We start from the raw sequence: 23,842 nt of genomic DNA on the forward strand, positions 1-23,842 counted from the left end.
AAGGAGAAGAGGTCATCTCGCCGCATATTTAATTACATTTATAGTTGCCCTTTGCCGTTGGCTTTGATATGGGAACGAAGCGAAGGGGAAGGAGAACGGGGAAGGGGAAGGGAGACTTTTGTCGCCTCTTTTGACCTCGATTTAACGATTTTGCTTTGTCATTTGCTAGTTTAATTATGTGCATGGAAATTTATGTGCGACTCCTTGACTTTAAATGAAGTGTAAGGACCCAAAAGCCAAAGCCAAAGCCAAAAAAAAAGTGTACCGAAGAGATGGAAAGAAGGGGAACGAGGGGGAAAAGAAACCCAATCCAATGCGAAATGCCAAAACGCAATCCTTTTGCCGCCGCCAGCTGTTTTTTGGCCAGCACTGTGACTGTGACTGTGACCCCTGGGCCACGCCCTCCGCCCACCGTCTGTGCCCCTAACGGTTATTTATGGACGACGCGCCTGATAATGCTGCTGCTGCTGCTGTTGCTGCAAGGACCTCGACCGTCGTTGCTCTCGTTCTGCCCAAAGGCTCGCTTTCTGCCTGCCTGATTAAATTTTGTATTAGCTCAATAAATTTGCAAACGCCAAACGGAATCACACAACCCCCAACGCAACAACAACGCAACTAGAAAGTAAAGCACAAAAAAAAAAAAATAATGTACAAGCAAGCGCAATCGATTGCGACACATGAATACCCTAACTTTTTGGCTTGGGAGTCTTGGAAAGTTCTGCAAAGTCGATAGAATTAAATGCTAGAAAAGTTTGCTAAGGCAAGAGTTTTCATATATTTGCTTGCTTGTTGCGTGGTAGCAAATATAATAGTGAAAATACATCTAGGCAAAGCAAAACGGTTCGGTAGTATTCTTAAAATATACTAAATTAAGATACTAAAAATACTGAAATATACCAAAGTTGTTAAGCAAAGCAAATGAAAATATACCAAATTAATCTTCTGAGAAAATACTGAATAATACCAAAGTCTAAGTTTCTCATTGCTAAACAAAGCAAAACAGTGCGGTATTTTTTTAATATACCAAATTAATGTGCTGCAAAAAATGCCGAAAAATACCAAAGTTTATATATGGTATATCGATATACTAATACATTTTGCATCAGCTTATTTTTTGCTTGCAAACCAATTTTTTTTGTTTCCTACGCTTCTTGCAATCAATATTGAGTTTAGATGCAATTGAAACTTAGTCTTTTTGATAAACAGAACTAAGTTAATTAATTGAAACTATAATTGAAAATTATTTGTGGATGAAGTAGAAACTTAATTTTTATTTTATTTTACTTTAAATTTAATAAATTTCAACCAAATTTCCTGATAGAGCAGTATTTTTTTCTATATTATTTTACACTACGATTTAGTATTTTAGCTAAGACGCGGTATTTTAGTATTTGTTTTAAAAGGCGTCGCAAGCTGAATGACAGTGTGGAAATAGTGCGTCAGAAAAATGTATAAGCTGGACATTGAGACAGAGTGAGAGAGAGAGAGAGAGAGACGAAGAGTGAGGAAAAGTCGAAAGCGGAAGGCGGAAACAAATGTTCAGAGACACGCAAATGGACAACGCTTAACCCGCAGCTTGCATTTTGTTTTTTTATTTCGTTTTTCTCTCTCTTGGTGTCATATTTCAAGCACAGATCCCAGCTTTTGCCCTCAGCCTTGAGGCGGGAGTTGTTGAGGCTAATTGATGGCGCAGCTAATTTGCCTTGGCTGCCCTGATGAGAGTTGCGACTCAAGTGCCAAGAAATGCAATACAGACTGCCCGAAAAGTAGTTACAACTTGTATTTTAATTGCAGCTCTTTTTAGCTGCTTTTGGCTCTGAGTAATTTGGTGGTTTTTCTTTTATTGTCGATCGATTTTCACCAACACTTTTTCTCGCATTGAGCTTTCACTTTTTCGCATTGCCTTCACGTGCGCCTAAGCACACGACCTCATTTTGTTCGACTATTTGACCATTTTCTAGGATATATTTTGAATGTAGTATTATACCAATATACAAAATATACATTATGGTATATTTTAATTATTTTTTGGTATATTCATATGGTATATTTAAACACAGTATTCTTTTTTTAGCGTGATAATACAGCGATGTTAAACTGTTATTAACTCTATCCTATACGGTTCCGATGTTAACATACAAAATATACATTTTGGTATATTTTAGTATTTTCGGTATATTAATTTAGTATATCGAAGTCTTAATACTGCGCTGTTAATTATTTATTAACTTTTGACTATCGAATTTGGATTAAAATAGAATGTCAACATACCAAATAAACATTTCGGTATATTTCAGTATTTTTTTGGTATATTTAAACCTTAATACTGCGCTGTTGAGATTCATTAACTTGACTATCGAGTCTCGATTGCAGTAATATACTAACATACTAAGTATACTTTTCGGTATTTTTTCGGTATATTAATAAATATTTCAATTATAATACCGCACTGTTATAAACTCTCAACTAATGAGTCTAGAATAGAGTGGTATATAAACATACCAAATATACATTTCAGTGTTTTTTGGTATATTTAAATGATAATACAGTGCTGCTCAGCAATTATGAACTCTTGTTTAATTAGTAGAAAAGACTGACGAACATAAACTTTATTTTGTATCTTTATAGGGTATATAAGAGTCGTTGATTGGCTGTGAACTTCTGCTAGAAATTGAGTAATGTGCTGCATGTTTGGCTCGCAAAATTGTTTACAGCTGCAAATGCGCTGACGAATTGCGAACTTGGTTGTCTATTGGAATTTGGGCAGCTGGGAGGAAGGGCAAAAGCAGAGACAGAGACAGAGGTTAGAAACCTGGCTTTAATTTGGCTAAGCTGGCTACGCAAGTGAGTCGCAGTGACAGTCAGCAAGCAGGGCGAAGAGAAGGGACCGAGGGAGGGAGACGACAACGACACTCGCGTTAATTACGCGACTTTTGCTGCGGTCGACCGTTTGCTGATTGCAGCTTGACGCTGACTGTCGCGACGTCAACAGCGCTGTCAGCAGCGGCACGCACGACTAGAGCGCCCTCTAGCGTGTGCCGGGGCAAGCTAAGGCGAGCCAACACACACACACACATAGTTCAGAGTAGTACACTGTGAGAAAAGAAGGAGTAGAAAATCAAGAATCGAATCAATATCGTAAATTTTAAAGTCAAGAAGGAAGTTTTTGAAATATTCTTAGGAAGATTGAAGTAATTTTTTTCAGCTTAAGTCTTGAGATCTTTAAATTATGTGGAATATTTTATGTATTGTTTTCCCTTACATTTAAAGAAATAAATTTTTCAGCAAGAAAAAAGCTAAAATTTTGAAGTCATAAATCAAATTTTAGAAACCTTTCAAGATTAGATCCATTAAGATTAGAATAAAATAGTATTAAGATCAGACTTTTAAAATGTGACGTAAGCGTAATTCTTCAAGGTATTATTAAAAAAAAAATGAAGCGAATAATGAAGAATAATAAAATTTTGTAGCGAGACAAAAATTGTTTTAAAATTGCACCAACAGAGCAATTTCTTAAGCTAACAAGATTGTCAAATTGTGAAAGCAGAAGTTTAAATTATTTTGATTTATTATTTTTATTCAGAAAAAAAAGACTTGAGTAATTCATAATTTTTAATAGTCACTTTTCATAAATGACAAAAAGACTCTTAAAAGAAATTCAAGAACTTTATATTGAAGAACATAAAATTCTCAAACTAAAGAATCTGCATTGCGCTTTTCGAATTTGGTGTCAATATTTTTCTCACAGTGTAGAGAGCTGCTGCTATTGGTCTCATCGTCGTGCGCCTTTCATCTACACAGTGAGATAGAGAGAGTTAGTCACGCCAATTTTATTGCAATGCTGACATGGCTGATGACCGAGTGGGAGCAAAAAGAGCCAAAAGGGCGGTTGGAGGGGGCGTGGTGTGCAACTATCATTGGCAACAATGGCGTACGACAGTTTTCATGATTTCAAGCGGAACAATTAAGTTAACGATCTGCGGACATGAGGAACGCCAAGTGACAGAAATCGTGCTACCAAAGTCCAGCCACGTGCTCTGGTCAACGCCGCGCCACACGTAGCCACGCCCCCAGAACTCAGCAACCCCCCCTAGAGTAGGGCCTCCGTTAAAACGTTTAAAACTTGACTAAATATAGTTTTGTGCGATACAGCTGATTTAAAGTACAGAGCGAAGAACGTTCTGCAAATTTCTTAAAACACATTCTTCAAATAAAATTTCGATCATTAATAAACGCATTTCCATAAGAATTATTAAAAGTGTTTATAATATTTCTCACTTGCTAACTTTTTTTTTGCTGACATTTAAATGAGAAATCAAACTAAGCGTCACGTGTTGCTTAAAATTCAAGTGTCGCCAAGTTAATCGAGTGTGGAGTTTGTTATACCAAATAAAGCTTTTAGTATTTGTTTACATATACCAAAAAAAGTTTATAAGACGCTTTTCGGTATATTAATTTTGTATATTTCAACGATAATATCGATTTAACATGGTTTGATCATTCCAAATGAAGCTCCTGTGACACTTTAGTATTTTTTTGGTATGTTGAATCACTGTATTTGAGGGATAATACCGTTTAAACATTGTTCGTTCACAACAAATAAAGCAGTTTGTGATATTACCGTTTTAACATTGTTTGTTCACACCAAGTAAATCTTCAAATATATTTTAGTATTTTTTTGGTATATTAATTAAGAATAGTTTTATGATAATGCCGTCTTAATATTGGTTACTCATATCAAATAAAGCTCTTGGTGTATTTTAGTATATATTCGGTATATTAATTCGGTATGTTTTAACGTTTTAACATTGTTTACTTTTGGTATACTTTAGTAATTTATATATTAAATCGGCATATTTTAACGATAATACCGTTTTAACACTTTTCTCAGACTAAATGAATCTTTTGGGATATTTTAGTATTTTTGTGGTATATATATTTGTTATACTCATACCAAATAAATCCTTTGGTAGATTTTCGTATTTTATCGGTATGTTAATTCTGTATATTTAAAGCATAAAACCGATTTAACAGTGTTTGCTTATAGCATAAAAAAAATGTTGTGTGAAATTTTACTTTTTTTTGGTATATTAATATTTCATACCAAATAACGTAATTTGCAAATTAAGGTATTTTTTCGGTATAATAATTCGGTAGATTTGTTTTACTTTTGAGTGTGTTTTAAAGCTTTCATATAGTATTTGTTTATTTTCACAAGTTTGTTAAATGTTGGTTACACTTTAAGCAGCTGATCAGTTGAACCATAAATTTATGCATAAAATATGTGCAATTTGCTTGGGGAAATTGGGCATTGAGGAGCATTGAGCACATCTTTCAGACTGTGCCTGGACACTCTGGTCACTTGTTGGCTTGAAGCCAAGTTTTTGGCATTCAGTTGTAGCCCAAACATGCCTTCAATTAGCCAAACGTCAAACTGATTAAATGAATTGCCATATTATGTGTGCCCAGAGTTTGCAACTAAAGGGAGAATAGGGAAGTGAAGGTAAAGGGGGAACGAAGCAAATACGTAAGGGAAATGCGAAAATGTAAAACCAGCAGCTCAACACAAAAGAAGGACGGAGGGGGAGAAGAACCTGGGCTACATTACAAGAAGTGGACTTGAAAGTAAACAAAGTTTTAATTTCCTTCAATGATTTCTCTGCGCATTTGTTTTGGGGGGGTTGCATCCCCTTCCCCTTGCCCTTCCATCCCAAGCGAAGCTCCAAACATTGAGTGTGTGTGTGTGTTTGTGAGAGAGAGAATGCTTAGCATCATAATCAAGTTAGATAAATCTAAATCCTTTGCGATAAGCGACTAAAGAATAGCCGCCTGTTCCTTTTAGCTCTTGCCTAGCAAAACTCTTGTTGTTGCCCTCTCCCTCTCTCTCTCTCTCGCTCAGTGGGGATAGAGGAAGTGAGTGGAGCGGAGAGGAGAAGTTGAACCAACGAATTAGAGCGCTCCCAATGCCGTAGCGAGTGAATAGAATTTGTAATTTCCGTTTTTCGTTTTTGTATGCTAACCCAGAGCAGAGCAACAACCCCTCCCCCTCTCTCTCCTCCTCTCTTTCTCCCCTCTCCATCTCTCTCTCCCCTCTGACCCTAGGCTGTGGCTCAAAAGTTGAGCCTGCAGCACTTTAAGTGTGCTCCAGCTTCCACAATGAAGCTGTTCAAGTTGCGCTCTCTCTCTCTCTCTTCCTCTTCCTCTCCCTCTCTCTCTTCCTCTCTCTTTTGGCTACTGTTGCAGTTGTCTTTAAGGCAGCCGCAGTTCAATTGCTCCATTCTCCCCATCCCGAATCCAAGTCGAAGTCGGCCCAAAAAGCATTTCGGATTTCGGATTTGTTTAACGGTTCGGAATATGACGTTGAAGCCACAACAGCAAATGCATTTAAACAGAGACAGAGACAGAGAGTGAGAGAGACAGAGACAGAGAGAGAAAAGCATTGAAACCATTTGCCAGTTGCCATTTTTCCATTGCCATTTTTCCATTTTGCATTTTCAAAGTGAAACGTAAAATTTGATAGCTGCGTTCCTGCTTGCTTATTCGGTCGTCTCCTCTTTGTATATAGTCCAAATATATATTTGCATGCATGTGTGTGTGTGTGTGTGAGTGTGTGTTATGCGTTATGCAATCCACAGAGATCCCTGGGCGCTTTTAAGGCACTTAGATTCAATGCAAGATCCTATTGAGCGATTGTCGGCCAAGTGTTTTCCAATTGCCACAGCATGTAATCGAATCTCTCTCGCTCTCTCTTTCTGTTTCTGTTTCTGTTCGACAGCTGCTAAAATCTACAAATTTGTGGTGCCATCAAAATGAAGAAGTCAAGATGAAAGCAATGTGAACTATTCACTTATAGTCAGTAGAAAATCATTGAGAACATTTACGAATAAAGTTCAGTATAAAGAAATACTGTCCATGGTACCAATTATTATTATTAACGATTACTTTAAGTATTTTATTCACGTACAATTTTTAAATTGAAAACAAGTAAGTGAGTTGAAGTCGAGCACTCTTGCTACCCATTTTCAATAGGCGCAAGACAATCGAATTAATATACCGAAAAATACTGAAATATGCAGAAAACTGAATATGGTATATTGTTATACTGCAGCTTTTAAAATATACCGTGGAATGCCGTTAAAACAAGTCGAATTAATATACCGAAAAACATCCGAAATAAAGCAAACACTCGATTTGGTATATCGATATACTACAACTCTAAAAATATACCGTTGAGTACCTTTAAAACATGTCGATTTAATATAACAAAATATACCGAAAACCATATATGGTATATTGATATACTAATTTTTTTTTAAATATATCGTAGAGTATAAAAATCATTGAGAGTATTTTAGTATTTCACAATTAAATACGAGTAAGAGAGCTGCATCCATTTCCAATAAGAGCAACACAGTAGGGAATTATCGTTAAAACATATCAAATTAATATACCGAAAAAAAAACTGAAATATACCGAAAAGTATATTCGGCATATCCACATACCATAACTTTCAAAATATACCTTAGAGTACAAAATACGTGTGTGGGTGACAGATCGAAAAATGACGGAAATATAAATACACATAAATATCAATTGCTATATTGAGATTGAAATCTGATGGAAAGTGCCTTGATGAAGTATTTGGGAACTTCGGTAAAACTTGTAGTATACGAAATTTTCCTCAAATCCAAGTTTTTCTTCTTATTGTGAAGCATTAGTCGATAAAGTTAAACTTGTGAAAAGCATTTATGAACTCATTTTGTTTTCTTTTTCAATTGAAATAAAATATAATATTGTATTATTAAATAAATTTTGATATCAAATTGTATTTAAAATTGAAAGAATGAGTCTAAACTCAAGATAGGTACTCAGTTCGTTATGTGCTGAAGTCTCGACAGCTACTTACATCTACGTGGGTTGAGAGTTAAGGGCAGATGATCCTCAAATGTGAATGTTCTACGATGCCTACTTACACGTCTAGATTAGGCTAATGAATTGTTGCTAATGTTTTTGGAATGCATTCGAGGAAAGTACTTGAGGATAATGGAAATTCTCTTAGAGTATAGAGCGCAGTTACTTTTTATGTTTTTTTGTTTTTTTTTTTGTTTTTAGGGGCTTGCGAAACTTACTTACTTACTTATTAAGCGAGTATGGATTAAAGTACAAACTGATCTTTTGCTGTTTGTTGTTGTGAGTTGTTGTTTGTTCTTTTTTGTTTGTTTGGTTGTTTTGTTTTTTTGTTGATGATGATGCGGCTAATATTTAATTGGGTCGCCGACGTTTCCGACGTCGACGCCAAGCGATGTGACCGTGACTCAAGAGCTGAACAAGTCGCGAGGCCAAGAGACGAGCATAACGCCACCATTCGACACAACTGACGACTGCGATGAGGAGCATCGCATTGATGCCCAGCGCCAATGAGGCAGACGATGAACCCAGATTGCCCTTGGTCAGCATATCGGCACATCGGCCAATGCCATCGATATTCAGTTCGCTCATCTTACGTCCGTTCACCTCCAGCGGCGAGATGCAATAGTTCTTCTGCAGAAAGACACTTAGGTTATGCGCCCCCTCGGCGAGCGGACCATCGAGGAGGGTGTGAATGTGACAGCCGCAGGGGAAATGATTGTTTTCCAACTGCAGATGATCGACCCCATCGACGATGATCGCATTGGGATTTGGGGTTTCCAGCACATGATTGCCGTGGAATTTTAAATGCTTTATCGCCGCCGTATACGTAAAATTGAGCTCCTCAATTGAATCGATTTTATTGTTCAATATCTGCAGCGTATCCACCTGCGTTAGACCCGTAAATGCGTCCGCACAAATCACCCCGAGATCGGATTCTTGGAGCGTGAGTATCAGCACATTGGACAGTCCACGAAATGTGAACGGTGAGATCTCCTTGAGATCCATGTACGCCAATTTGAGCAAACCCACGGCATCCATGCCAAAGAATGCATCCTTCTCGATGCTGCGTATACCCGATGGCAATATCAAGTGTCCAACGTTCGTCAGACTCGAGAACGCCGAACTTTCGATCCGTATCAACGGATTGTTGGTCAACAATATCAGCTTGATGTTCGATGTCCCCGCAAACGCATTGCCCTCGATCCGTTGTATCTGATTGTTACTCAACAGTATTGTCGACAGATTCTGGAGGCCGGCAAATGCGAATTGTGCCACCGTCTGCAGCGGTGTGTGTTGTATGGATAAATCCCAGAGACGTGGCAGACCACGAAACGCAAACTGTTTGATCCGTGTGATGTTGTTGCCGTCAAGCGAGAGTTTCTTCAGCGCACGCAGACCGGCGAACGAGTCGGGTTTGATGATCGGAAAATTGTTTTTGGTCAGCGCCAAATTCTCGACTGTCGCAGGCAGCTGACGCAGCGGGATCTGCTCGAGTCCGCCCGTGTTACACAGCACCTGGAACGGAGAGGGAGAAATGGAAAGTGATTCTTAGAGTTGGTAATGTACGTTTTGGGTGGCTAAACCGGGTTGGAGGTTCGGTATATCTCCAGGATAATTACCTAAATTAGGATCAAAATAAACCCAAATATAGAGAGTAAGAGTTAGGAATGTTATTACTTAACAAGTTTCTATGTTCAATAATACATTAGTTTACAAAGTGCGATACAATATTTAATGTAAAGTCGGGAACAGAAGCTTCGAGATAAAAGTGCGATAAAATATTTAGTATTAAGTCGAGAAAAGAAGTTTCAGAATGCTTAGACTACTAGGGAAAGGATCTTCGACAGTTTTTCCTCGACGATGACTTCAAATTCTAAAAAAAATGCATTTTTTAGAGGCACCTAAAGATTGTGTTGCTGCTTAGGGTTACATGACATGAGAGTGCTTCAATTAGGAACTTTCGCATGAAATGTATTATTAAACTCATTTCAGGTTAGATTTTAGCAATCAGCTGTAAAAACAACTCCCTACGCACTTCGATGTTATGCGCCAAAAAACATACAGATAAGCAAACTCAACGCATAGCACCGAAAGAACTGACTAACGCCTTGACTAGTTGCACGATAAGGTAAGGTTAGTTAGGGGTTAGGGGTTAGGGTGGGTCGAGGGGCGAGGGGCGAGAGAAGTCAGCTAATGTAGTGCCATGTTGATGATGACACTCGCTGAATTAGGCAGCGGGGGAAGTCGACGAGTACTTGGAACCCGGCGCGAAAATTGAATTTGCGGCTTTATTGCTGCAAATAAAATTAAATCGAATTTTTTCTCTCTTCTCTTCTCTTCTGTTTTTTTTTTGTGTTGTTCTTTTTGTGGACGGAACTTCTGAACGTCTGCTCTGCTGTTGCTTCTTTTACGTCTGCTTTATGCAGTCAGTGTTTCATTTTTCGGGTTTACCACGCACGTTCCTCGCACCCTGCTGGCGGCCTTCTCCTCCCCTCGCCCTCTCCCTCAACTCACCCAATCTCTGTGCTGTCCAGTCCTTTCCTCTGCTGTGTCCTGTCCTTTGTCTTACATTGTTTTGCTCCCCCAGCTGTGTGTGTGTGTGGCTCTATCTTTATTTCGCGTCTCTGCTTTGTGCTTTAATTTTTTATAACTATTATGTGCTGATGTGTGCGTTTGTGAAATCACCACGCACCCCTAAACTCCTTACTGCCTCCCTCCCACCCTCGCTGCCATTTCAGGACCTTGTCCGATGTCCAGTGCTGCTGAATGTCCGTTTGCCTGACTTCTCCGACAGCTCCGGAGCTCCGGAGCTCGGAGCTCTCCGCTATCTCTGGCATCTTCTCATCTCTCTTTGCCTTTTGCCTAGACCTAGACCATCTGTCTATCTGCTGTCGCGACGCTTGTCGCTGTCACGTTGATGTCATCGTCGTTTTGTCCTCTCGTCTCCCCCTCCCCTCTCGTCCTGACCTATTCCGAAAAACCCCGCTTACGCTTTTCTGCTCTACAACATGTTTTTACTGCAATTCCCTCTGCACACTCACTAGAGATGGGTGCGTGTGTTGCTGCTCTCCTCCCAAACTCGTTGCGATAACTGTCTGCTGGCATAACCCAGTTAATTGTTCCTTTATCATCAAGTTTTTCATTATTACAAAGAACGCACACACAAAAAAAAGTAAACTATTTTTATAACTTTAACTTGACGCTTAAAGTTCACGCAACATCCAGACAGATTTTATGACATAAATCTCGTGCTAGAATACATAGACTTTATAAGAAATTTTGTAGGGCAGACTTTTGATAGATAACTTCCGGATCCATAGGTAGACCTCTAAAGAAATGTTCTACCCCTCCTTATACCCGTATCCTAACTATACAATTATATATACTTCGTGAGGAAGTTCCTAGTGCAGCCCTTGAAGGGATAAGTTAAGGTTTCTGACTTCATAGTATTAAGACTATATTCCGAAGTATAATATATCCTACACCTCATTATACCTTTATACTAACTACACGATTATGTAGACTTCATAAGGAAGTCCCTAGGACACCCTTTCGATGAATAAATTAAGGCTTCCGACTTCATCATCTTAGGACTATACTCGGATAGATAGATAGGACCTGCGAAGGAATTTCCTTAGGACATGTAATTCCTACACCTTCATATACCCTTATCCCAACTACACTGCTGGAGTTTATAAGGAAGTCCAAGGGCAACCTTGGGATGGATAAGTTAAGGTTTTTCACTTCTTTGAATTAGAACTTCGGATAGTTAGCTAGACCTCCAAAGGAGTTTCCTTAACACCTTGATATATATACTTATTCCAACTCCGCTTTTCAACCAGGTGCGCTCCCCTTGCACGATGTCATCGCTAATCGCGAGACTCGAAAATAGCTCAAGCCAAGCTGCCTTCTTCGGTCCCCTTGGTCGACACATTTGCGCAATTTTCATACGCTTCACCTTTTAAATGAACGAATTAAAAGTTTCATTTCTTTTCCTGCTTTCTTTATGTTTTCTTGCTCTTCACGTTGTTGTTGCTCCTGCTGTTGTTGTTGTGTTTCTTGGATGTTATTGTTCGTGTAACTGTTGTTTATGTGCAATGTTTTGTTGCTCATTCCGTTTTTTGCGTTTTCCGCTTTCCATTTCAATTCATTTCGTTGCATTGCATTGCATTTTGCACTGCGTTTCATTCCATATTGTTTCGCAGCTTTATTATCGCGTTTTTGTTTCGACTTTGGCATGTTTCTTCGCCGTTTTTAATGAAATTTTCCCCTTTTGTTTCGAAAACAAGTGGAAAATTGTTCACCATGAAGTTTTGTGCGACAACGTGAACGAGTAACGGTAAAAATGTTGCCCGGACTCTGACTTGGACTCGGACTCGGACTCTGAACCCAAAATGCGAAGTGTAATTGCCTCGAGAACCCCTGGAAGTATGCTACACCTGGCGCGGTCAACAATTGTAATCCCGAGTCTTGAATAGAGTCGAGTCGAGTCGAGTTGAGTTGAGGCAAGAAAAGTAGTGTTTTGGTGCAATGGAGCAATGGAGGTGAAAGTAAAGTAAAGAATAGGGTCGTAGGGGGTCTCCAGCTTAAATTACTTGATGTTGTGTGCGCGAGATATTTTGTTGTGTTTCGAGTGCTGAGTAAATCATTTCATTGTTCATAATCTGGAATAATGAAATCACTTAAGTTCTCAATTTGGTAAAAATGACGATGCCAGCAGCGTTGCTCCCAATGGTAATAAGGATGCGCATCAAGACTACTCCCGACCGACCCCCCAACTTGTGCTTTTGGCTACCCGCAAAACTCTCGCGGGAGACAATTGAATGCGAGCCTGGGCAAACACTCATACAGACAGAAAAACAGACAGACAGACAGACAGACGGAGGCCATGTAACAAGTGGAATGCGAGCCACTTGTGAACAGTAACGAAAGGAACTCGCTTCCGTCTCTTGCCCTTCTTTAGTGCATTTGAAACAAAAGGGAAATGACCATTTTGCCCAGCAGTTTTCGATTTAATTTTTCGTGCTCATCACGAGCACGGAGCGAAGCAGCTGACCAGCTGGGGATCCCCCAGACGACTGGCTGCTCATCTACACACTGATTTGCTTTTCTTTTTGCATGCCCTGTGCTCCAAGTAAATTGTTGGAGGGGTCTTCAATACGTTGTGCCGAAAAACTGTATTCCTCAAGATATAAAGTAGAATATAATATAAATAATTGCAACTAGATTTTTTTATTTATTACCAAATAATATAAACAAATAAATAAAATGAAAAATGCAATAATAATTAAGAAAATATATAATAACAAAAAAAAGATAAATAGAGAAAAAAATATTATAATATAATAGAGTTTTAGCAAAGAATACTGCATACATTTGAATAAAACAAAACAAGCAATAATCTAAATTTGTACAGTTTTTCTTTAAAGTCATAATACGATAAGCTTGAGTTATTTCAATGCTAAGCTGAAAGTTTCAACTAAATCGGTTTAAAACTCTAACAGCTAGTGCGGTTTAAAGTTGATTACAGGGTCTCCAGCAGTCGAGCAACTTACTAAGCTTTTTTTCTGCTGCTGTTGATGATGATGATGCTGCTGCACTGAGCTAACAACTAGCACAACTAACAAGTGGAATGCCAACTACAAAACACTTGCCTAACTGTGAGTGAGTGAGTGAATGAGAAAGGGAGAGAGATACAGCGAGAGAGAGAGAGAGAGAGAGAGATTGTGTTAAGCTTACTTGAGTCTGGGACAAGCAGATGCACTCGGCTGGGCATGATTTGGATGTTTCGGTTTGTTGCGAGTTCCACAGGCAGACAACAGTGAGCGCAATTATGAGCAGCAGCCAGGAATTGCACATTTCACGTTGTTGCTGACACGACAGTTTGGCGGCGTAATTGAGCTCGATTCTCTCTATCTCTCACTTCCTTCCGTCTCCGTCTGTCCTGCAGTCCGTGCTGCTGCTGCCGCTGGTGCTGCTGCTGCCTTCTCACTCTCGCCTTTCACTCGTTCCAGCTTGCAGGTTGCCAGACTGTCAGACTGCCCACAAATTGCCAGACTGCTTCTTTGCTGCCAGCTACTCCCCACAGCTCTCTGCTGCTGCCTTCGTCCCGCTGCCAACGTCGTTGCGTCGCTGCTTCTTACTTATTTATTTATATTTTTTCTTCTTCTTCTTCGTCGCCGTCGCCGTTGCTTCTGCTGTTGTTGTTTTTTGCGCTGCTTCTTTTTCGTATATTGCGTTATTTCATTTGAACTTTCTTTTTATATATTCTTAAGCTTAATCATATTTATTTATGCTGCTGTTGCTGCTGTTGGGCGGGGCGCTGTTTTTCTTTTTGTTGTTGGGCGTGGCGCACTGCACTGTAAAAGAAGAGGAAAATATGGGATGAAGACGAAAGCAAAGCTAAATATTAAACTTAAAGAAATGGCAATGCGAAACTTATAACAAATACACAAATACATATAGTTAATGTATGTATGTATGTGTGTGTAGATGATTTGCTACGAATCTAAGTAGTCTGTCATGCATACATAACCTCAAAGCCTACACTTAAAATCTGCTGCCTGCGATGACATGCAAAATGTATACGCAGCTTAGAGCGAGAGAGAGACAGAGCGAGATCGACAGTTGGCAAGCTGGCTGCGGCTCAAGCTCAGTGTGCTTGGTTACCCACCACCCCCAACCCCCCTCAAATTCGCCACTCACCACTGCCAAAGCCAAAGGCCTGAGGCTGAGACGCAGACTAAGGCTGAAACGGAGGCAAAACGGCAAAGGCCGCATTGACGTTGACGTTGAGCTTAGCCTCTGCCATGGCTCTTGGCTGCTGGTTGCTGGTTGGCTGGTTGGCTGTCAGCTCCTACTGGCCTGGCCAAAATAGCTGCTTGTTAATCATCAATAATAAATAAGTAATGCCAGGTGAACGTCAAGCTGCAGCAACAGCAGCTAGCTGCAATAACAACAGCAACAACAACAAGCCGGAACAAAGCCAATGCAATATAATAACTAAAATTGCTCCAAAGAGAATTTGCGATGAGACAACGACGAGCGACGACGAAGGCGACGTCACAGAAATAGGAGAGCAGTAGATGTAGAGAGGAGTGAGGTATGTGTGTGTGTGTTTGAAATGTTTAAATGCACAAATCAAATATGCAAGCAGTCGAAAAGACAAACAGGCAAACACACACACACACACACACACACACACATATACACACAAATACAGATAAGCAGCACCTGATGTCCAGCTGAGAATGAAGAACTGAGAGCTCTCTGCCTTTTAATTGAACACTAAGAGACCAGCGGACTAAGCAAAATGCACAATGCTAGACGAAAGGGAAGGCGAGAAGAAGAACTATAAATTACAAATACACAGAGAGAATAACGAGCATGTTAAAAATGCAATTTAATGCATAAAAATGCTTAAATAATTAATAATAGAATATAAATAACAATGTATAACTAGTTATAAATAAAAATTTGTATTGCACATACAAATTTAATATATGTAAATAAATCTAATACAAGTCAATTCTTGCATTACATACATATTTATTTTGCCCTTATTCGCAACGCTCTATATATGTAAAAGTAGAAAGAGAGCAGGCTCAGTAAACATGCACTGGCAAAACTGCGTGACATTCTTATTGAAGAGTACAGCCAGGCAACGCAAAACCGAAGAGCGCAGAGAGCAGGAGCAGCAATTTCAGTTGTGGGTGCGAGTGTGAGCGCAAGCTAACGAGGGAGAGCTAAAGAGCTTTGCATATGGCAAAGCGCAGATCAACTGTTGCTCTTAATTAGAAGCAAATGCAAAAAAGTAAAGCTTTGGAAAGGAGAGAGCGTGTGCGTTAGCAAATACGAGTTGCTGCTCGAAAGAGCGAAGCACACTTCATTGGAACTTTTAGTAGTGCGCGATTTACCAAACGAAAAAATAGTGTCGCGTCGATCCGCAGTCGGTTTAAATAATACATGGTAATTACGCGTGTGTTTGTGAAAGTGTTTAGTGTTTTAGTGTGTGTGTTTTGTGCAGCAGCGTGAGCGAGACGCTCACAATTGCATTTCGCGATTTACCAAACGGAAAAGTAGCGTCGCGTAGCGTCGATCCGCAGTCGGTTTAAATAATACATGGTTATTACGCGTGTGTTTGTGAAAGTGTTTAAGTGTGTGTGTTTATCGTGCTGCAGTGTGAGCGAGACGCACACAATTGCATTACATGCTGATCCAAAGGGATAAAAGCAAAATAACAAATGCCGGCACAAGCTCAAATAATGCACAGACAATTGTGTAAGCAGCAACAACAATGGCGGACAATGCAAAAGGAATCACAAATGTGACAACAAAAGCAGAGACCAGAAAGACAGCTTAGTTTGCAGCTGCTGCAGCTCAGATGGAAGGCGAATGAAGAAGAAGCAGCCGGTCGATATTTGTTGTGAGCCAGCCAGCCAGCTACTCAGAGCCAAAAGGCCACGAGCAGCTAATCAATCAATTTTATTCAACATTTTATTGAATCAACTAAAATCAACAACAACAATACCAGCAGAGCAGCTAAAGCTTCAGGAAAAACAAAATGGAGTCGAACACATTACAACAGGTAACGTAACAAGTACAACATATTTTTGCCAGATGGCGCCAATCCTTAATGCAAATTTCTTACGCGATCGAAAGGTAAGATTGGGCAATATGATTATTATGTAGATGGCGCCAGCACATTTCTTTAATTACCTCTTGGGTAGATGGCGTCTGGTCTAAATGAAAACTTGGGGAAGCTGCACGTTAGATGGCGCCCGTACACTGCTTTTGAGCTGTTGAGTGACATTTTTGTTGTTTGTCTGATCGTAGAGTGCAGTGCACTCTAAGCTCCTTACGTAATAAGTACAAGGGCTAAATGAAGCAAATATAATAGAACACACACAATATATATAAGTATAAAAAGTACTTGCGCGGTTGCAGTTTAAATTTCCAGGCAACAAACTTTAGCCACGAACAATGCAATGTGCAGCGTGCAACGTGCAACAGTGCAACATTTGTGGCATGCTGCAGCAGCTGCATTTGGAATCGTTTAAGCCGTTATTAGAGCCAATTAGTGGATGCATTCAACATACAACATTCAACGTTAACAGTAAAAACAACAACAACAACAAAAGCAGCAGCAGCAACAAGCGATGGCGATGCCACAAAAACATATCATGTTTCTGCTTCGACTGAACGACACAACTGTCAGATAAATGACAGCATAATTATACCATGCTCTCGATGGGGATTTGTTAGTTCCGCAACTTTAAACAGTTCCATTGCAAATGCCTTTAGCCTCCCACCAAATTGTTTGTTTCGCCCTTCTCTAAACGTTTTTGCATCGCAATTGGCGCGGAAATTCTTAATTGGATGCATGCGGTTAAGGCAAAGTTTCAAATCAGCTGAATTATCTGTAAATCGAATCTGCAAGAGCTTCAGTGGAGCTTTAAGCAGCTTTCAAATGCAGTTGAAGAACGAACAACTTTTGTTGTAATATTGAAGAGCTTTCAGCAGCTTTCAATCCTAAATAGAGATCAACTCACAATTGATTTAAACTTGCCAACTTTCTTCTCATATTGGGAGTCTTTTGTTTTCTCTTTATATAAAACACATATTTTTGTTGTTTAAGTGCAGCAGTTAAAGCTTGTAAGCTTTATCTCAAATGCTTATTGTTAAAAACTTCGATGTACTTAATGCACTTTGAGCGCAAGTGCAAGATTGCAATACGAGTAACGGCTGACTAGAATAGTCGTTAGATAGATAGTTGATAGTTTGTTGCTAAGCATCTGCGGGCAAATGATATCTATGAGATATGTAAGCTCATAAGTTAATCTGCGTTTGTGCCATTTGTGCTCGCAAGCAAGCAAAATAAATATCGTTAAATAGATAAGCAAAGAAGCCAGCAAATAGAATTATTTTTACCACGCAGCACACAAGACCGCAGCAAGAGCAAGAGCAAAAGCAAAAGGACACAACGTTGGCCAAAGGACAAACGAGCCACGTTGGACAACAGACACAATGGACAATGCACAGGACACGCAGGACATACAGGACACAGGACGTGGCACATTTTGTGTGTCGTTTGTCGTCGGTTGGTCGCCGGGGCCACATTCAATTGCTGCCAGAACAGAGCTGAGCAGAGAGGAGAAGGAGGAGGAGGAGAGCTGGCAAGCTTTGCCAACAAGGATATGTGAGCGAGCTGCACCTGCAACGAAGCATCGAAGCAGCGAGCCAGCTGCCAAGTGCTTGACCATTGGCGCCCATGAAGATAATTTAGAAAAGAAGAGCAAAAGCAGGGAGCACGGAGCACGGACAGAGAATGTTCCAGAGTGTGTGCCATCAGTCAATCAGTTGGCAGAGGAGAGAGAGTACACAACTTCTGCTGCCACTGCGTTCAATTAGAGTGCATTAGTGACTTAAGTTCTGTGGCTGCAATTGAAAAAAATGCGACGCTAGCTTAAAGCTCGGGGCACACTCCATTAGGGTTTCTGATCAGCAGTTGCTAGCTTGATCGAAGCTAGGGCAACGAAGTTGGCAACAGTTCAACAAGAAACCCAAAAAAAAAAAAAAAAAAACAAAAACGAGTGCACAAGTTGCACAGCCTGTGACCAGCTGTCCACACGCTGTGGCACGCTTATCTTTGCACTCAAATGCCTCGGCAAATGTCAACTAATCAAATTAACAAGCTGACCAGAGTGTGCCAGACTGGAAAGCATGCTGTAAGCGAGCGATCATACGGCAAGCAATGTTGATAAGAGCGGAAACTCGGCATTCACCTGGTCACTCATCCAGTTGCATGCTCATCCTGTGTAGATAAGAGACAGAGACAGTGAATGAGAGAGCGAGCGAGAGAGGAGTTTACAAATTTGGTCGACCTACTAAATTGCCCAGCGATGTCAAAAGGTTTTTTTTTTTTGGCAAAAAAAAACTTTGAAAATCTCAGTTACTAACTGGGGAATAAGGATACGGCCAAAGAAGCCAAGAAGAAGATGGCAACGTCGCCATAAAGTCAAATACATAAAACATATGTTCAACTTTGGGCCAACGATTTACACTTGGCCCAGACAGGCTAAAGAATCGCTGCCCCGTCAAGGCTTAGACGCTCATCATTCCATCAGTCTGTCCGTCCGTCCGTCTGTCTGTCTGGCTGTCTGTCCTCCCCTGTCTTGTCTGTCTGGCCTTGGCTTGTGCCCAATTTGTGGCTGTCAGCATCATCAGCAGGCGCCAACAAGCAACAAACATCTCCATCTCCATCAGCATCAACATCGCATCGACACCATCGACACCATCATCGTTGTTCTTCTGTTGCTGTTGCTTTGCTGCTCCTTTTTCTCATTCCACTTTCGTCCTTCACATCATCAGCAATTCCCAAGTGCGTGTGCCGCCCTTTGACACGCCTATCTCCTCCCTTTTGTCTAGCGTGAGATACACTGAGCGAAAACAAACATGAGAAAATACTTGACGCAGGTGAGCTACCTGAATATTGAAGGTAGTTTCTTGTTTGAAATTGATATTTTTAATTTAGTAAATCAGTTTTACCATTTTCATTGCTAATTGCAACTTACATATTTTATTCAACATTTCGTTCTATTATTAAATGTGTGGTAGATGTAAACTAATTGTTTTAAGTGTGATAATTAAAATAAATATTTTTCAAGTTTCCTTAGTTGCCACATATTTCTTAGAACTCTCTTTAAATTCTTGAAATTACCTCCTCAAAAAATGTTCTTTTTAGTCTAGAAATTGTATGTTCATTATATATTTAAAACTCTATCGATGTCGTTCAAATACCAATCCTTTCGAATTGCCTTTAAGTATTCTAGCCTTAAACATTCCACAAAAATTCGAAATTTTTTTACATAAACTTAGCTGTAACATGTTTCTTAAATTCTTAAAGTTACCACCCGAAAAAAATATCCTTATTAGTTATTGTGGAGCAGTAGTAAGTTTTTGGGCTTAGAGCAACTGTGGACGCCAGATTGAATACAGATTGACCTGTCGAATCAAAGATCGCTTTACACTTTAGATTTTGTGTTCAGTGCAAAGTGATGATGGGGTTATGCGAAGCTTTATAAAGGCTGCTGCTGCGTGTGGCATATCAAGAAGCCAGGACAATCACGAAGCGTGAGAAGCGCGTAGAGAGGCGCAAGAGGGACAATGGAAGAGAAAGGGAGAAGGATTGAGGACAGACGAGTAACGGCGCATAAAGCACGACAGCTTCTTGGCATAGCTTTGCATATGAAAGCTGCCAAAGCCGTTGCGTGCGAAGTGTGTGAAAGAAAGAAAGAGAGAGAGTATATATGTGTGTGTGTGTGTGTGTGCGTTACATTGGGGAGCAGCCACTCGTCCTTCTTCTTCTTCTTCGTCTTTTTCTTGCCTCATATACGTACATGAGGTGGTCGGTTATTGTGTTTATGGCTTTTTATGCATGTCCCAAATCTGTCCAGGCCTTGAATTATTGGCCCAAAGTTCAAAGGGCGCCGCCGTCGCTTCCAATGTTTGCTGCTTATTTTGCGTTTTGCGTTCTTTCTCTCTCTCTCTCTCTCTCTTCTCTACCCAATGAGTTGGGTTTTTATTGTGGCTAAAGTGGTGGACGTCGAAGTCGAGGTTGAGGGGCGGACAGAGACTGGCAATATAAAATAGCAATCGCATAATTCAATCATCTCGGGGCAAATAATCAATCATTCAAGCATATCATTAATTAATTCAACCATTTAGGCAACCTCAAGCACATTCGTAGGCGTTCACATTACATCCAGCATCTCCCCAGCCAATAACAACAACAACATCAACTCCCAACTCCCAAACCCCAAACACAAACCCAACCCCAACCCCTGACCCCAACCCCAACACCAAAAGCCAGCTACTCAGCCTCCTTGTTGCAGAAGGCCAAACGAGCCGAAAACAAAACGCAAGTTGTGCCCCAGCCACGGACAACTTGACAACGCAGATACAAATAAGAGATAAACCAACAAGTAAACAGTATATAGTGGAGTTTGCTCGACTTGGAGTTACCTTGTGCTATTTCATTTTTTAGCTTTTCTTTTTAATCTTCAAATTTCATTCAATTCTATTATTATTTGAGAGAAAATCATTCTCTTAGAATACTTCTTAAGAAAGTTAAAGGAAGTACCATAGGAATTTAGAGAGTATACTCGACTTGCAGTTACCTTGTATTATATTATTACTTTAGCTTTTCTTGTTCATCTCCGTTCAATTATATTACTATTTGTTTGAAAAACATTGTCTTAGAATACTTTCAAGAAAATGAAAGGGTCTTTTAGCGCAGGAATTTAATTTGTAGAGTATACTCGACTTGCAGAGACCTCGTATTATTTTATAGATATATCTTTTTTTGTGGTAGTCAACTTTAATAATAAACTAGTAAACAACTAGTAGTCGAATTTGCTCTACTTTAATGAAATTAAAAGGATCTCTTAGAGCAAGAATTTAATTTTTAGAGTATACTCGACTTGCAGAGACCTTGTATTAGTTAATGAACTTATAATTTCTTGCTGTTGCACTCTATCTGTAAATTCAACGAAAGCTTATGATAATTTAGGAACCGTACTTTAAATGGAAAAATAGGAACTTATATATTTTAGAAGAGAAGTATTTAGTCATAAAAATGTAGAATACAAAACGGAATTATCAATTGAAATGTTTATCAATTGCTTATACCCAATTAGGCAGAGCTCATAAGTAATGAGTATGCTACACACACACATACAAATTGTGGTGGGAAAAGAGATGCAGGGAAATTGTGGAAGGAGCAGGAGCAGGAAGAGGAAGAGGAGGAGAAGGAGATCCCCTCTGTTGTCCTGCTCCTTAGCACAAATTTATTTGCTGGCTTCATGTCGACGCCGCGATTTGGGTCGGCTCGACTCAACTCGACTCGACTCGAGTCGACTTTGGGTTGGGTCGTGTGTATTTGTAATTAACTGTTATTTAATACGATTTGCCTCATTTTGTGGCAGTGGCAAGAGTGTCAGTGGCTGTGGCAACAACAAGCTAAGCAGTCAACTTGACTCGACTCGACTCGACTCGAGTTGGAGTTGAAGTTGAATTTGGATTTGGAGAGTTAAGAGAGAGTTGGGCCTAGAGGTCGGTTTAGCCAATTGGTCGAGTGGCTCAGAGATTGTTACTGCGCGGTTAGCCAACATAACACAAAAGCCAAACACAACTTTTCATACTCCTAATGTGTGTGTGTGTGTATGTTTGTTGTGCATCATTGTTGTTGTGGGTCTGTCTTGTAGGTCGCGCTGAAATGCTGCCATTTAATTTGCCAAACTTTTCGACGCTTTCGTTTGTTTTATCGTTTGTTTGCACACCCTGCAAATTTGCAGCAGCCACAAGCGGGTAGTTTGTAGTAGTTTGAATTTACAACATAACAGAAATAACTTTGTAGTTACTCTAAAATATTTGTGCACAGAAAGAAAGAAAAGCGTTAAAATTATGAATAAAATCTTACATCAAGATTGTTTGTATGTTAAAATTGAAATAAAAAATAAAATAAACATAAAATAAGATGTTCTTAATTTAAAAGTGCAAATTAAGCATTATGTTAAATCTTGATGAAGGATTGTTTTAACCTAAAAGTCTTATATCAAGATTGTTTTTTTTTAAGATCTGAAAAATATTAAATGAAGATTTGTTCAATCTAGATTTTCTTCTGTGTAAATGTGTACTTTATATTTATGGAGTCTGTAGAGATTTATAATGCAAAATAAAGAGTACAAAGACATTAATAAAACTTCACAATTCTTAGTAAATTCTTTAACTCTTAAACAAAACTTCCAAACTTATAAATAGATGAATTTTTGAATTTATTAGATTTCATTATTTAACAATCAATTGTCGATTACTCACAATTCGATATTTCCATTTTTTAAGTGTTGAGTAGAACGTAACGATTAAGTGTTGTACAGTGTATAAGTATTGAAATATAAAAAGAAGCATCTCTGTTCATCTATATATATTATATTTTGATTTTAATACTTAATATTCAATTTGACTTTTAGTCTATTTCAAATAAATTTATAAAGTAATAAATTGGTCGAGTGTGCAGTCTTCAAAATATTCATATTATTATTATAATACATTATTTAACGTATTATAACTGCTATATTATTATATTATATCGTAAATTTGCAATTTATAAGTATATCGATAGTTATAGCAAATAGTTTTTGGTATATTTTATTATTTTATACAGTTCTTCTATTATATTTCTGCCAAATTACAGGGTATTTTGTGTGTTTGCGCTGCCGTTGTAAAAGAAAGTTGTTTTATTTAATTGTTTTGTCATTGTTGTTTTGATATTGATAAATGTTGTTTTGGGGCTTGTTTTGGGTGCTCGTTAATGATGATACTTCTCACTGTCACTCCACTCACTCAGTTGGCGATTTGTCACCGATAAATGGACAGCAACAACAACCAGAACAACAAGAATAGCGGACCAACAGGTGAAGGACTCAGCAAACTGATTAGCTGATTAGGCTAGGACTAAAGGACAAGGACAACGCCTTTCTGTCAGCTTGTCTGTGCGTCAACTTAAGCAAAAAACTTTTGTAGCTCTACAAACACCATGAAATTTGTGACAAATTCAAAAGTTGACGAACATTTCACAGCATGAGAAGCACTATACTATATTTGTTGTATGAATAATGTGCTGAAAATGATTAGCAAATTGTGAAGGCTGGAATTTTTGCCATTTAGTGTGGCAAAAAGCTACATGAAAAGTTATTAGTTTAGCATGTAATAATAATAGTTGGTAATAAGGGAATATTAAGACCAAATTAAGATTCTAAATATAGAATTTATTTTTATTTATTTTCAGCTTCGATTTTGTTGGGAGTTTAAAAATATCTAGTTTTATGCCAAAACATTTGTGGTAAGTGCAGTTTTAAAAATATTCATATTA

At 39.0% G+C, this 23,842-nt stretch overlaps 1 protein-coding gene across 5 annotated transcripts in view; it reads right to left on the reverse strand.

Annotated features, from left to right (window-relative positions):
- Positions 1 to 7,632: 7,632 nt before the first annotated feature.
- Positions 7,633 to 23,842, reverse strand: part of LOC117577872 (chondroadherin) — a 36,292-nt gene continuing 20,082 nt past the window's right edge. For 4 of the 5 annotated variants that reach the window (XM_052008648.1, XM_052008649.1, XM_034262830.2 and 1 more), the window contains 2 exons: positions 13,651 to 14,270; positions 7,633 to 9,426 (listed from right to left, as the gene is read on the reverse strand). In XM_052008648.1, the coding sequence (XP_051864608.1) occupies positions 8,263 to 9,426; positions 13,651 to 13,770 (1,284 nt within the window). In that variant the 5' untranslated portion in view covers positions 13,771 to 14,270 and the 3' untranslated portion in view covers positions 7,633 to 8,262. Of the gene's footprint in view, positions 9,427 to 13,650; positions 14,271 to 14,616; positions 14,720 to 23,842 lie in introns of those variants that run through there. The other variant, XM_052008650.1, reaches the window with a different exon arrangement.

This window comes from Drosophila albomicans, chromosome X (genome assembly GCF_009650485.2).
Source record: "Drosophila albomicans strain 15112-1751.03 chromosome X, ASM965048v2, whole genome shotgun sequence".
Taxonomy (NCBI): domain Eukaryota; kingdom Metazoa; phylum Arthropoda; class Insecta; order Diptera; family Drosophilidae; genus Drosophila; species Drosophila albomicans.